This window comes from Mercenaria mercenaria, chromosome 9, assembly GCF_021730395.1.
Source record: "Mercenaria mercenaria strain notata chromosome 9, MADL_Memer_1, whole genome shotgun sequence".
Classification (NCBI taxonomy): Eukaryota; Metazoa; Mollusca; class Bivalvia; order Venerida; family Veneridae; genus Mercenaria; species Mercenaria mercenaria.
This window is the reverse complement of record NC_069369.1, coordinates 13,785,617-13,801,667: the sequence shown is the minus strand read 5'-3', so window position 1 is coordinate 13,801,667 and position 16,051 is coordinate 13,785,617. Positions and strand designations below refer to the sequence as shown.

General features: G+C 33.9%; 1 protein-coding gene across 1 annotated transcript; it reads right to left on the bottom strand.

Annotated features, from left to right (window-relative positions):
- Positions 1 to 608: 608 nt before the first annotated feature.
- LOC123546510 (uncharacterized) lies at positions 609 to 7,700 on the bottom strand. Its single transcript, XM_045332850.2, has 4 exons — positions 6,906 to 7,700; positions 4,224 to 4,336; positions 3,188 to 3,375; positions 609 to 2,081 (listed from the first exon to the last, which is right to left on the bottom strand). Exons 1-4 carry the CDS (start codon positions 7,028 to 7,030, stop codon positions 1,377 to 1,379), a joined length of 1,131 nt encoding a protein of 376 aa, XP_045188785.2. The 5' UTR covers positions 7,031 to 7,700; the 3' UTR covers positions 609 to 1,376.
- Positions 7,701 to 16,051: the final 8,351 nt, after the last annotated feature.

Sequence of the window (16,051 nt, the reverse complement as noted above, 5' to 3'; positions counted from 1 at the left end):
TTGGATGCTACGCACTCGTGATTTAATTATTACGCATCCAAACTCCTGCCCATATTTTATTAATTGATAAAGTATAGGAACAGATTTATTATTTCTTAAATAATATGTAGGACATTTAAGTATTCTGTAGTTATCTTTATGGCTAGACTTGCACAAGCACGGACCTACAGATACTATAATTGCCAACAGAACTTCGTCGGCACGTGTTACGTCAGCTGCAGAAAGGCTGAACATCAAACATGTGGTAGATCTATGTCTTACAATAGTCTGGTCAACACTTCTTTTGCAAAACGTTATAATTTTAGCAAATATAGTTAGAAAAATGCCATGACAGATCTAACAAAGTTTGTAACGCCACGCAATGTATAGGATTATGAAAGATGTTTCTTGCCTAAAGATGCATTGTAAACCTACTTCTTTTTAGTAAGACGTTTTTTCCCAATGTGCACTGCAAACGTCCTGCCTTTGTTGTATACAAATAAAAATATGCATTTTATATTTGTAGTTTCAGCAGGTACGAAATTTGGGTCTAATATACCTTTAAACAGTCCGTTATTTAATAATCAAATAGGAAGTAAACAACAGGTTTTTAAAAAACAAATCTGAAACATTTTTGCAAATTTGTATTAGAATACAATGTATAACAGCAATTAAAAAAAATAACTATTTCAGAAAAACTACACATAATTTGTATTTATATTTATCATTTTTCAACCGTTGAAAGCCATTTACTTTATTTATATACATGGTATGATAAAAGCATTACTGTTGTGAAAGACTTTTATATAAATGAAAAATGTCGAATATTAAACATATAGCTATAAACAACAATTCCCAGGAGAGTTTGTTGTGAAATTTCCGCGACTGAAGTCACTGCTGCTTTTTTTCACTTCCTTCCTTGTTGATGTGGCAGATGTTAAGACAATTATTACATATTGCATATCCGTTTCAATCCACCATGGCCTTGACTTTGACTTGAGTCTGCTCCAGTCAAAATCGTTTTAAATCATATTTGTTCATTTTTAGCCTTTTTGTTGTTTTTAGATGTGCAATTTACAGTGTTCATTTTAACAAAAATACCTTTAAATACACATTTAAACATGCAGAGTCTAAAGACCCGAGTCCTGAATGACAAAAAGTTTTCTTGTCTACATAAGTCTGGTTCCTTGACATTTTATATCCATCAAAAGTGTCAACATAAAATGGCAAGAATAAAAAAAAAATATCTATAAATATTTTATCTTTTCACCATGTAATTTTGCATTTATTCAAAAATGTTCTCATTAAATAGAACTTTGCAGGAACTTACCTGACGACGAAATTATGTTACTAGTAACTGTATTAGAAAACTGACGCAAGTCGCTTAAAAACCTTCATTATTTAAGTAAACGTCTGTCCAGCTTTTCAATAGGTTTGATGTCATCCCTCGTCTGCAATGTCCGTCTGCTGCTAGTTCGGTACACCCAGCTTTCAGCCCGAGACGGTGCCGTCTCTCTTCCGGTAGGTTTGAATCGCTCATCTTCTCTTCGCCAACGCAAATGTTCAACATCATCATAAGTACTTGGGCGAAAGTCCCGTCGATACACAATTTCACGTGCTTTTGGAGGGGAACCGTATCTCCGTCTGCGAGGCACATACTGTCCATTTTGATAATCTGATATAAATTTACCGTAATCGAATTCCTCGTCTTCATTTAGATACACGGGAACATATTCTGGCTGAACTCTAGGACTTTCCCTTATATGTGGTGTAGCATGAACATAGCATCGTCCAAGCCGTGCCACAACCCTCACAGTTGTATGTTCGTATTGTCCATATTTCTCCAGTAAATCTTTTATCAAGTAGTCAGGAAGTTTTGGAAACCCCGAGACACTTTCGATTAAATTTATTGTTCTTAATCGTCCGAAATATAATAGACCTTCAAATACAAAGTCTCTTGGTAGCTCTAAGCCAGGGCGCTGACAGCAGGATGGTGGGCCTTCAAGGACCTCGCCATTTGGTCCATAGTAGATATGTTTTTCATTGGGACCGGATCCTTGCTGATGTACATTGCTAGGTCCTAACTGTGGATTCTGCCCCGCCTGAAATAAATGTGTCTGTATAAGGTAGTGCTATGAACCGCAATAAATATACGTTGTGTTTCAAACAAATGAAGGTAACCTAGATAATATTATGTTTACCCATGTTCATAGAAAGATAATAAAGCTGACTTTATATATAACGTGATCATTCATTTGAAAACGTAAATTATAACTAAAATCCTGTTCACACGTGCAACATATGCAACCCACACACAGATAAAGTCCTTTTGTATCTGGTAGAACCTTGTGCAACTCGTATTTCCTCTGCGCGGTGTATTTTTCGTCATGTGAATCGAACTGCGGTAACTGGTTCGATATTTATTTTTGGATTTCTTTTTGATACATCAGAATTTTGTAAAAGAAACATCACCAGGAAACAAGTGCAAAGTGACAATTCTACAACAAAATTATATCATCATGTTATTTAGAAACATTATACTAACAACATTGATATCAGTATTCCAGTTAAATAACGAAAAGAAGTTAACCAGTCCAGCACTTATGAATTTCATCAGGTAAGATGATAAAAGTAAATTTATTTGCACCCAGAGCTCTTTACTGAATATAAACCAGTTCCTGCACTCGGTGTAGGAATATTTCGTTATGTGAACTTCTTACATTCTTGAATAATTACTTTTATTTATTTGAGATAACTTACAACACACAATAAGTTTGTAAGAATGACAGCAGCAATGCTGTTGTTTTTACACAACCAGTGGAAAAAGACATCGTAGTTTCTAAATAAATGGCTAGAATTGTGTATATGAGCCGAGCCATGAGAAAACCAACATAGTGGCTTTGCGACCAGCATGGGTCCAGACCAGCTTGCGCATCCGCGCAGTCTGGTCAGGGTCCATGTTGTTCGCTAACGGTTTCTCTAATTGCAATAGGCTTTGAAAGCGAACAGCATGGATCCTGACCAGACTGCGCGGATGCGCAGGCTGGTCTGGATCAATGCTGGTCGCAGAGCCACTATGTTGGTTTTCTCATGGCGCGGCTCATATTTTCTTTTCAAAGTGAGAATTAGCGTGTTTTTAAATCCGTAGAAATAAAGTAAAGTACGTGAAAAATATCTGCACATACAGATTTCAGTTCAGTTACTCTACCTGTTGTTGTGCCATTGGTTGAAGACCAACATTAGTATAGTGCATGTGTTTGGGTGAATCTCCAATTGGAGGTAACACGGGATATTGGCCTTGTCCGTAGTTTGCCATGGTGTTTGTAGTAGCCTGTTGGTATAGTTGTTCAAATATCTGGTCACCAACTGCTCGAGGCTGCTCCGTCACGATATTACCTGACATTGTAAAAGATACATTGTATATCTTATATAATATATACAATTCTGTATCATTTAGTTATTCATTTAAATTATAAGGATAAATTATAATTTTATTATAATTATAAAAAATTATAATAATAAAAACTTTTTACAGAGTTTTACTAGTCAACAATATTGCATGCATTTTGGTAACTGGCTAACTGAATATATAATTACAAATATGGAAAGAAACTGCTGCAACCAACATTTACACAGATCATGTATTCAAATAAAATATATAATACTAAGTATTCATTCGTGAAAAGCTTCATCTAACGAACCTGTGACAAAAACCTTTCCAAAACGAAAGAAATACTTCGTAGGTTCTAGTTTAATGTTAAAATGCTCAAGACGTTATTGTTCCTGCGGTCAAAATTTTAAACTGTGTATTAAAGTACTATCCAATTCCACCCCTATCTGGTGTTCTTTTGAAATAACATGCAGTTGTTTATATGGCAGTTTCTATAACACTTGGTTGTATTAATTCATAAATGCATAACCCAGTCAAGGCAGATCAAATGTTTATGATCTTGGCAAACCTTTTCACAGCATACAATGTGTGATTTCAGGTTCCAGTCTTGTTACATTAAAGGCTATTTATTCTTTTCTTATTTTATAGCCGGTTGTGCATTAATTATATATTTTAGATGAACGTGCTGTTCCATTTTGTATCTAACCTTTTCTGCACAAGCAAATGGTTGTTTTCAAAGTAGGGACCGGTCATAACCAGAGAATGAACGCGCGATCTCGTAAATACAAATTCAGATTGCATTTTACGTATCAATATAAAACTGAGAAACAATTTTCGCAATGTAGACACAAACCTTCTATTGTGGAGCGGACTGGACCTCCTAACCAAGCGTTTTTCCTACCAGCGTATCTGTCGTTGTAGGCATATTCTTTTGGAACAATTGACACGTCACCGGCGTTTCCATATCTGTACAAAAAAAAATCTTGATCTATCTAACAAACGTATTTGTTATGTTTTTTTTTATGATAATAGTGTAACGCTTTTCAATGATTAATGAAAATGGTCATTCGGATTTTGATCAAGTAATGAACTTTAAACTTTAACAATTGATCATTTACACTTGATAGGTACATGTATTCTAAAATGCCCAATCAAGTTGAGTTACCTTAGCATAAGTACATATTTAATAAACACAGTTTGCCTATAGAATGCTATGAATATAAGAATTATTGTATTACATTATTAAACACTTGCACGGCTTATTATATATCTAGCCAAAATCGATTAATAAAGAAATTCAAGTTTGTAAAATCATTACTATCTCCATTTGCTTACTTGGTTGCACAACAGCTACGTTCTGTACTGAAGGCGAAATATAGATATATCATCGATCTATATCTTGAAAAATAATGTATTCCTTTAAAACTTGCCTTTTGGTTCATATTATCAAAATATCTCAATATGTATCATATGCAATTGTAAAGCTAAAAATTATATTGAAATCATTGGAAATCTTTCGCTTTTTATATAACTTCATATCAAAGAAGGGGGTAATTGCAAATTTTATAAAGAAAAAAAAAAGGAAAAATATATACAATGTATTTATAATAGGGAACCAGCTCGATGTAACAGGCCTTTTTGTTCCCTAAATAACTCTGTAACAGAGTATACGAAAAATGAAACGTGTCATAAAATGTTGCTTTAAATGTGACTAACCACTTTTAAACATAAATATTCTGCACGAATTTATACTTTCATTTGTCAGTGAAGCCAGGATAATTATGCGAAGGAATAAAAAGTGTTTAATTAAGATAAAATTGCAGTCTGTTATTGTCAGGCTGCCATAGCATTCATAAATGAATTGGAAAAAAAAATGATAAAGATGTTCTAACACATTTTGTTTTCCTCTCACAATGACGTACAGGAAAGCGTGTCCCCTACATAAGTTTCCTAGAAGGAAGTACTATCTAACTAGGAATGAGATCACACATGACGGAAGAGATCTTGTCATTTCGCAGAAAGGATCCGGATTTAAACTTCACTATGATGTTTATAAGCAGGTGTCAATATCTTAATAGTGCATCAAAATAATATTTAATAAATTGTTAAATGTTGCTAGGGTATTTGAACAGCACGGTTCTTTCAACATCTAATTTACGAAAAGTTCAAGAAGTGATTAATGCACTCTGCAATCTGACAGATTATCTAGATATAAATAATGAGCTTCAATATTCTATAATGTTATTCGTCATCCATATATTACAGACTGCAGAATGTGCATAAATCAAACAGGAATAACCTCCCACACAGTGCCATTCTGCTGCATTCCAAAGTCTTCAATATCTTCAATAATTAGTATTGTTTCCATTCTTGTTATAAATATAAAACTTTGTCTTTAAAACTCAAATTCTATAATTGTCTACACTTTTACACATTTTTTTCATTTAAAATGTTTTTCATATCTCAGTGCTATGCAATTATTTAACTTAAGATATTTTTGTAGATTCAATTATTGGCATGCATAATCAGCGCAAAACAACAAACATATTCACCAAGAAGTTAACAAAATAAGGCACGGTCAAAGTAAAATAGTTTACCTCGGCAAAAGAAAAATAGCGGCAAATTCAAATACATACATCTAAATCAAATATATTTACAATACCAAAATCGGGTATATAGATAGAAAGAAGATTTTAAGCCAGCTTCAGCAAAATCTCATCTCTCCTTCATTAAAATGATATTAAGGTGAGTCGAATATCCGGGTTTATTGTAGTCAGTTATGTCAATGTACAATATTTTGTTAAGTATTGTATATAAACATAAATGTATATTTGACCTCTTTCATTATTATGGTATTGGCAAAATAAAATTTTAGATTCCCCAATGATAGATGCAAAGGAACTCGACGTTCTTGTAACTTGTCAGAATCTCAACATTTCTAGTGTTCGTAACAATTACAAATTAACTAGAGGTAAAGCATACTGGTTAAGTTCAACAGACTCAGCGTCGGCAATTCATAATATTTAGGTGTTTCATTTTCTCTATGACACAACGACAGAGAAACTCCCGAAGCCGGTATGGCAGGTACCAAATCAAATATGAAAATACTTAAATGCATATAATACACACATATATAGGAAGTGAATAATGAAAATATGTAAAATAAAAACACACGTGTTAATACAAATTACCAAATAAAGAAATTAAAATAGTTAAAAGAAGGAAGAAAAATCATATTGGAAGATCAAACGAAAATGACCTGAAAAATATTTCACGAGGACTAAAAACGATTTTATCTTTTGTTTCAGGTTTCTGCATTTTAGCCGACTGACTTATTTTGCCATATTCATATTGGGCTGTTAAAATGAAAATTAGATACTTGTCAAATAATGTATACAAGTAATAAGAATGGTTTTAACAATAATGTGTCCTCGCGTTCGCGCTGGAATCACATTACATTATCATTGAGGAAAAACACTTGGTAGTTCAAACAAATTACGATGCTATCTATACCCTAACTGGCAGGGCTGTATACCTGTCGGGAACTTGTCGACCCGCCTCAATTGTCTCAACCTTTGGTGTTTTGCTCCCCTTTAGATTTATTGGCGGTAAATAAACAAGTCTTCTGTCACCAAACTTCGTCGATACTATGTCTGCCATTGATCATACCTTAAGTATGACACCTCAAATATTGTCAAAGTGACTACATTTTAAATATTTTGGAAATCATTCCAAAGCCTTTCTTTCATTATAACCGTTTTAGACATTCAATGGCACTAATATTGAAACTGTAACTTGGCATACACGAAAAGGTTGGTTAACATAAACAATTTAGCACGTAAAGTGTAAACACACCGCTATTGTTTTGTCTGACTTGATATTTTCCTCTTATTAGCTAAAATGCCATCATATTCCATAATTATTTTATTTAGATCCTTTATAGTGTAGATATGTTCCAATTAATTTTAATTAGATCTACCACTTGACTCTGTCAACTAGGCGTGTACTATTTCATAGAAATTAAAGCTAAAGATGGCGTCGAGTTCACGTTAATATTTTTTTCATCCATACATTCATCTCGTTATTCCTTATCAACTTTTCATAAATCCAAATGTATCGATACACACATCTTGTTTGCAATTGACGTATTTTCTTGTTCGATATATTTTCGGCACAGTAAATGTGGAGCATTTTGAATAGCCTCCTTAAATTCGGCAAAGAGTCTCTTAAGCCTCTCAATAATACCGTATCTCCTTTCGGAAATCAAAACTCTTCCACTTTTCTTACGTTCAATATTTCATTTCAAGATTATTGATTTGAAATTTGATTTTCTTTCAATAGCAATATAACTACGAGTAAATAAAAGTGTACGGCCATTGAATATATAGCTATTGATGCAGAAAGATGCATTGGTAGTTTTACGCGTACTGAATTAAGAGATTTGAAATTGTCGGAAGGAATTATTATTAAAGTGTTTTTGAACGCATCAAATTTAGATATGTTATCTCAGATTTAAAATCAATTGTGTAAATGTAGCTTGCTGCTTGCTCCATTTTGTATTTAAAATTGTTTCGTTTTTTTCAATACATACATGTTGGTGTGAAATGAAATATATTCTAGTCTTATAATGATAATGATTTGGTAGATTTGACCAAATGTTTTAATTTTTTGTGTTTACTATATACAAACAAACAGAAAAAGAAATGAACTTTTCATTATTAGAGTTATTGACTGTAAATTGAAAGAAATAGACGGTGTACATATGATCATACTAACTGACAAATATGCTTAAATCGCTCAGAAGCAACAATTGAAAAACTTCTTAAATAATTGGTACAAAGGTTTATAATAAATCAGAATATGCACCTTAACATTAGATTGTCTATAGATGATCTGGGTCCCTAAATCAGTAAAAACGATAATTTTGTCCATAAGTAGAGGCTGGTCCGGATTAAATTGTTAAATGTATTTGCTTATGTGTCTTCCACCGCAAATGAGGTGTATGCTAACTTGTGCAAGTTTTAGCCCCCGTTTTATAAGCAAATGAACCAAAAAAGAAAATATTTACATCCTAGAGAATCTGTTCTACTACAGAAAGCAGCATTTTGACCAAATGACTTATATTTTTAATTAGCAGTACCAATAAATACAGCACAAAGAAAGTATTTTCAACATATGTAGCTTCGCAAAAAAGTTAGTTATTAAATTTACTGCAATATGGTAGTTTTCACCATACGTAAGTAGTGAAAGACAATTAATTATTTAATTATGTTTATTCATATTGCATCATATATTACTGCACATAAACTGTACGATAAAATCAACATTCCAGATATATTGCATATATTCAAGGGCAGCACTTATGAAAAGTCTGCAAGACTCCGACTTCTACAGAAGCTGTTGTAAAGTGATATGATTATAATTAATTCATTTATATCAATGAAAATATTCCGCTATATTATGAACATAAATGATACAAAAAGGTAATTAATTAACATTAAACATAACCAAGACAACGAAAATAAAAAATAGAAATAAAACACAAAATGTCGATGCACTAGTATAACTGGTAAAGCCGCGCATTAAACCACGCAACGGTTTTTACGCCATCTTTGATTCGGGGAAACTAAATAGAATCTTAGAGTCTGCTAACACTTCAGATTTAAGTAGATACTCTTCAGCAAGCAATATTCAGACTCTTCATATTGGAGGTAGTTACCTACTGAGCAGCTGGAAAATTCATAAATACGACCAGGCCGTGATGACAGCTTCGAAGGTAAAATCAATTTAAAGACCACATCGTCATAAATACCGTAATAATGATTTGACAACGGGGTTTATTATAATTAGTAAACGGGCATAAAGACCGTTACATAGGCGTTTACGTGAATCTGCTGGCAACGGAAAGGCTGGTAAACTTAAGAACAAGACATAAAAGTGGAATATAAGAGATTTGTAGTATTTCCATATTTTCCTGCAGTAAAAGGGCACATTCAATTTCTAAAAACGAGCAGTTTCTATCTGTTTATCTTTTTTCAGATTTAACTGAATTACATTATGTATTGATACTCGCTTTTCAATACAATAGTAGCCAAAACTGAAATATAATTCTGCATAAGTTGCAAATACGTTATCGGGCTTTAGCACAGCCGGGTGTATGATTGGCAAATCAGTTCATCAAGTTTTACAGCCAGCCTTTAGCCTGCTGGCGGCAGCTGATCTTGCCTTTGCGACCATTGCAGACTCAGATCAGCCGGCTGATCATGGTTTGCACTGTTCGCTATTCAGTCAGTAGATTTTCAGTGAACACCCTTTTGAATAATAAACGGTCTTGCCCAAATTGAATGATGGGCCAGTTCATTTTAGAAATTTAGCAGGGTAAAGGTTAAGGAAAATTCAAGATCTGTTGTTTAATAATGATTATATAGCTCGTAGTACTCAAAGCTACTATCTATATGGTGAATAAATATTTATATGTACATGTACTTGGGTGGACGGATAGCTCAGTGGTTTGCACACTGGCCTTCCAATCCTGAGGTCGGGGGTTCGATCCCCGGCAGCTACTCGGGAATTTTCAGAAACGCTTTTCAGTGTTTCACCCAGGCAATCCTTGCGTGTTTCAGTGCTGTACACTGGACACGTTAAAGAACCAGGCTGTCTATTCGAAACGAGCTAGGCTAAGTTAGCCGGACAAGCCTGTATCTGATTTCTGATCTCTCTGTCGTGGGGGCTTTGTCTCACTCTGTCCCTCTGGTCAGATCGTTCTGTGTCTGTACTAGTAGAGGATGAATTATGCGCCATGTGTGGCTGCATTTGAACTATGTAAAGCGCCTTTGAACGTGAAATTGATCATGAAAAGGGCGCTATATAAATCTGGTATAATAATAATAATAATAATAATAATAATACTTACAGTTTAATATTGTGTCTTAGTACTGTGTCATTAAACAAGCGGCGTGGTTTGTATTAGGCAGCTACAAATATATTACAATTTTAGCATCTAAATCTTCAGGTGGACCAATCATTGAATTGCTTAGCATAACTTGATGTTTTTCCCATTGGAAAGAAAATATTCCATGGAAATCTTGTTTTGAAATGGGACCAATGTGTACAATTCATTAGAAAATATGACTTGACTAAAGTTAATAAAGGTTGTTTAGATAATTTTATTCCCTTGACTATTTTGCCTTTGAAAGAAAAATAATCCATGGGAATTTATTTCCATATGGGACTAATGTATGTGTAATTCAATATACATAGTTTCATTTTCCAAGAGTTAGTTGATATTTTCTAAATGTCATTATTGGGGGTGTGTTTACCCGCTACCAAAGTTATAAATATATTTTGACAAACATAGAATCTTTATTTTATTCCTAATCACTTCAAAAAGATGTACATGCGCTACACAAAATAGTTCCATTCTTGAAAGTTGCGGATGAATTATCAATAATCAAGCAATCCTAATTTAACATGCCTCCATTCACACTACCCATTTGGATTATATAAGATCTATCCATGATACATCACTGCACCAGCCGGCCATTTAGACAAAGTTAATTCCTGGTTCATGTGAGGTCACGTAGAATTCATCATAGATTTGTTTCCCATACATGTATTTTATAGTAGTTTTGCATTTGTTTAGATACAGAGCGTCACAAATAGATCAGAAGTATATTGTTAATAATTATTAATGTGTAAGTAAGATGTTTATAAAGTAAAGGTAATTGATGTTAATTTTTCACATAGAAGGTTTATTTTTTATTTGCATGCAAACTGCTTTTTTAGAAAGTTACATTTTGTGCTGTTGCCATGACATTTTAATAGAGAAAATGTAAATTCAGGTATTCGCTGTTGACGAATGACATTGAGGTGCACTATAGTTGCCATACTGAAACAGAAAATAAATCTACCAAAACCCGCTCCCAACAGACGTCTCAAGGCTTTGATGTCCATTGCAAAGAAAATATCCTATGGACTATGTGCTTTGTATTCCTGCAGTTCATTAAATAAAATGCGTGAGAAAAAAATCATTGCATTTGGTTAGGTTAGTTTGTTTTATTCTGTTTATATTATAGATGATTCAAGAAATTTATAATGAAGCCAAAATATAACTCTAGTTTGTTGGAATTATGTACAGACAGACGTACATAACATTAACTTGGTATAGAGGTAGAGCGGCTGGATACTAAAACATCTCCTCAGCGAAGGAAGTGAACTGGTGTAGTTATCCTAGTACGCTGAGGTGGCTAGCAATTTCATTTGGTATGAACTTGTATTTCCGCAGTTCAAAATGAAATATACTGTCTGAATTTTCAACAATGTTTAGGAAATATTTAGTATTTTTGGTCATTATGTCGGTTTTCGGAAATATTTTGTGTCTTTGGTGATTTTGTCGGTTTTTCGGAAATATTTTGTATCTTTGGTGATTTTATCGGTTTTTCGGAAATATTTTGTATCTTTGGCCATTTTGTCGGTTTTCGGAAATATATTGTATCTTTGGTCATTTTGTCGGTTTTTTCAGAAATATTGTGTATCTTTGGCCATTTTGTTGGTTGTTCCGGAAATGGTAATTTTTGGTAATTTTGCCGGTTTGTGGGAAATGTTTATTTTGCCTTTGACCAGTTTTCGGTTTCCGGAAATATTTTGTATCCCTGACCATTTCACCGGTTCCGAATATGTTTTGCATCCAAGTATCAATGAAATTAATATGAATTTAATAGTCAATTTCTCTTTTTTTAATCTAAAATGCACTTGGCACTACGCATACCACTCAACGGCGAAACAAGAAAACTGTCAGGCCAAAGAATACCGAGGAAACTGTGTGTTGTATGCTGCTGATGGTGATGATACTATACTTGCGTTGGTTTCCCATTCAGTGTAGGTATAAATGTCTTTTTTTTAGAATTAAGTCCCGTCAATGCAATTTATGTCATATGGCAACTACGAAAGACCCGTGGTGACATTTCAACTTCATTATTTCACGATTTCTGCTTCCTGATTTCACGATTTCCACTTCATGAATTCACGAATTCACGATTTCTGCTTCCTGATTTCACGATTTCACGAAAAAACTTCACGATTTCTTGATTTCATGATTTCACGATTTCTTGATTTCACGATTTCCACTTCATGAATTCACGATTTCACGATTTCTGCTTCCTGAATTTACGATTTCCACTTCATGAATTCACGATTTCAATATTTCCACTTCATGAATTCACGGTTTCACGAAAAAACTTCACGATTTCTTGATTTCACGATTTCCGCTTCATGAATTCACGATTTCATGATTTCTGCTTCCTGAATTCACGATTTCACGATTTCCACTTCATGAATTCACGATTTCCACTTCACGAATTCTCGATTTCACAATTTCCACTTCATGAATTCACGATTTCCACTTCACGAGTTCACGATTTCCACTTCACGAATTCACGATTTCACAATTTCCACTTCATGAATTCACGATTTCACCATTGTGAAATCGTGAATTCGTGAAGTGGAAATCGTGAATTCATGAAGTGAAAATCGTGAAATCAGGAAGCAGAAATCGTGAATTCGTGAATTCATGAAGTGGAAATCGTGAAATCAGGAAGCAGAAATCGTAAAATAATGAAGTTGAAATGTCACCACGGGTCCTTCGTCTTTCGTAGGCAACCATTTACGTTTCATCGTTCAGTTCTGGTCTTTAATTGTTGAAGAAAATTCTAAATATCCCCCGCTGGAAATTCTTTCATGAGGGTAAAACTGCCGACCTTCCGCCTCATTATTGCCTGACCATCAGGGTGGGATTCGAACCATCAAATTATTATTATCCCCACTACCACGACAGTACAGTATAGAAAAAAAGAACGAAACGATTTGTTACGAATATGACTTTTATATGATTTCATAGTCTGAAAAAAAATCAACCGCCACTTGTGAAAAATCACATTAACATAACATTCAATATAAAATAAAAAACATATTCATGAAAAAGTTTGGATAACGTCAATGTATTGGCGTGTTTATGTAATGAGTCATATATTTAATGGTTTAAAAAAGAGAAGTGTGTTTAAAATTATTACTTTCTTTCTGTTACACTAAGGTGTTGTTTATGTTTTAAAATGAAGATTATTATGGAAGAAGCAATGAAAATTGTGATATGGCTACAACTAAGTGTACCAAGTAAAAAGCTAATTTGCTAACAGTACAGCATTGTTCATAACAGATACCGTTTATATTAGTCGGAATAATACTAAAGTCTACAGGTATAATGTTGGCCTGTGGAATGGCTGCCATGTGATAAAATCTCACATGAATCTTAGTTTTTCAGAGACATTTAATTGTGATGATAACTTGATATACTATTTACATGTTAGCAGGGTAACCAAAGAAATTTGATAATTATATAGACACCAAGACTCACATTTCATTTTCGTTCTGCTCGCATTTCAAGGACTGTCATAAGAAAAATTGAAAAAGAAATCGTATAAAAACAAAATAAAAACACTTCCTCGAAAATGACATGAGCCGCGCCATGGGAAAACCAACATAGTGGGTTTGCGACCAGCATGGATTCAGACCAGCCTGCGCATCCGCGCAGTCTGGTCAGGATCCATGCTGTTCGCTAACAGTTTCTCCAATTCCAATAGGCTTTAAAAGCGAACAGCATGGAGCCTGACCAGACTGCGCGGATGCGCAGGCTGGTCTGGATCCATGCTGGTCGCAAAGCCACTATGTTGTTTTTCTCATGGCGCGACTCACATGGTGTCATATACACAACAAACGTAAAAGCTTACTATGATTTATGACAATTTAAAAAAACAAAGATATATCTGTAAAGAGGAAAAAAGTACATCCTGTAGCTTGTATGATCATCCCTTCCTGTATGATCAAGGTTCTTTTAGAGACAAGGTTTTAACTTTTATACTTCCTATTTCATAAAATAAATTGTAGGCACTTGAGTTAAGATGTTCAAATCCATCAAATACTCAAGAGCATTCGTTCTCCGTTTCTTTTTCAAGACGCTTTGCACATTTCGTCTATTTAAAAGTTCTTGAATAATTAATTATGCCACTTGAAGATCCTTTTTCACATTTGCCGAACACACTTTTGAAATGATTTAATAATTTCATATAGGAATCGTTATAACGGTTTAACATATGTTTGCGACATTCGGAAACAAAAAAGAAACGGTAGTAGCATCCGGTCGCGTGCTGCAACACTTCCGGTATATTTTTTTTTTTTGGTGGGAATTTTTCAAACTTCGGATAAAACATTTTTTATTTAATTATTTTATGACCTTAGGATAGTACTGGATTTGTTTACTCTGGTTTATGCTTGTCATAGAATATTCTCTTTGGCGTCAACTGTATGATGAATGTGCTTCAATAAATATGGTTCATATTTCTGAGAAGTTTTTGGACTTGATCTAACACGAATGTCAATCCTTTCATTTAGTTTAACTGGCGTACACATCGGTCACTTGTCCGCCAGTCCGTAAGTACAAAGGTACATGAAACTGGGAAAATATTTGACACAACATACTAACCGTTTTATTTTGATGGACAATTTGCTATTGCAGATATAGTTTTTTAATACGTTTCAATATGGATATATGCAGCGTTTGTAACAAAAAAAAAACACACTATAATTATTATATAAACTTGAATAGATACCTTATAAAGAAAATGTAGGCAAAATATTATTTATTTCAAAATTAAGCGAATTATATTTTTGTTTCGTTTTGCCGAAATTCAATGTTCTAGATATATTGTGACTTTATTTCCAACAAAAAAAAAACTATTTTTGAGTACCTTTATGAAGTTTCAAAACAAATTACATAAAAATGTTTTGTGACAACATAAGTGTTCTATATAAATAGTTTTAAACATCATAATAAGAAGTTTGTTAGCTTTTCCTCATTTGCTGCCTGACCTGTACGTTTCTACATCTTTAAACCATCACGTCAAGAAGTTGTTCAACTAATTCCTAGATGTGTGGCGGTGTCGCTATACGCAAGAAACTGAACTTGATATCTAGACATGCGGCGTGTCGCGATGCACAAGAAGTTGTTCAACTGATATCTAGTCGGCGTGTCGCGATGCACAAGAATTTGTTCAACTGATATCTACACATGTGGCGTGTCGCGATACACAAGAAGTTGTTCAGCTGATATCTAGACATGTGGCGTGTCGCGATGCACAAGAAGTTGTTCAACTGATATCTACACATGTGGCGTGTCGCGATACACAAGAAGTTGTTCAGCTAATAATTAGACATGTGGCGTGTCGCGATGCACAAGAAGTTGTTCAACTGATACATAGACATGTGGCGTTGTGGCGATGCACTGTAGTATGTAGCAATGTTAGTCTTTAGTAAAAGCTAGCCAGCAGTCTATTTATTACGCTACTATTCAACACAGCTGAGACTGAAATATCTGTGGCTGTGACTTAATTTTGAGTAGTATCCGCATTCACTTCAGACACACACAGACAATCACAAAGGGCCAAATTAAAAAAAAAGCAATAGCAATTTTACACATTTTTGACAAGAATGGAACCTTGTTTTTGGTAAGATAACTTTTTTTCAACTAGCATTTTTCCTATACTATAGTATTTTTCACATATCTAGTTTAGGTTAGATTTAAGTTTAAATGAAATGACTTGTAACTGTAATACATGTCGGAACAAGTAGTAT

Bases quoted from the DNA above. Each gene is read 5' to 3' on its own strand.
- LOC123546510 (XM_045332850.2), bottom strand. From the start codon at position 7,030: ATGGCAGACATAGTATCGACGAAGTTTGGTGACAGAAGACTTGTTTAT. The intron at 4,337-6,905 runs GTATACAGCCCT...TTTTTTGTACAG, and splicing joins GGTCGACAAGTTCCCGACAG to ATATGGAAACGCCGGTGACG. The intron at 2,082-3,187 runs GTAGAGTAACTG...CATTTATTTCAG, and splicing joins AACCAATGGCACAACAACAG to GCGGGGCAGAATCCACAGTT.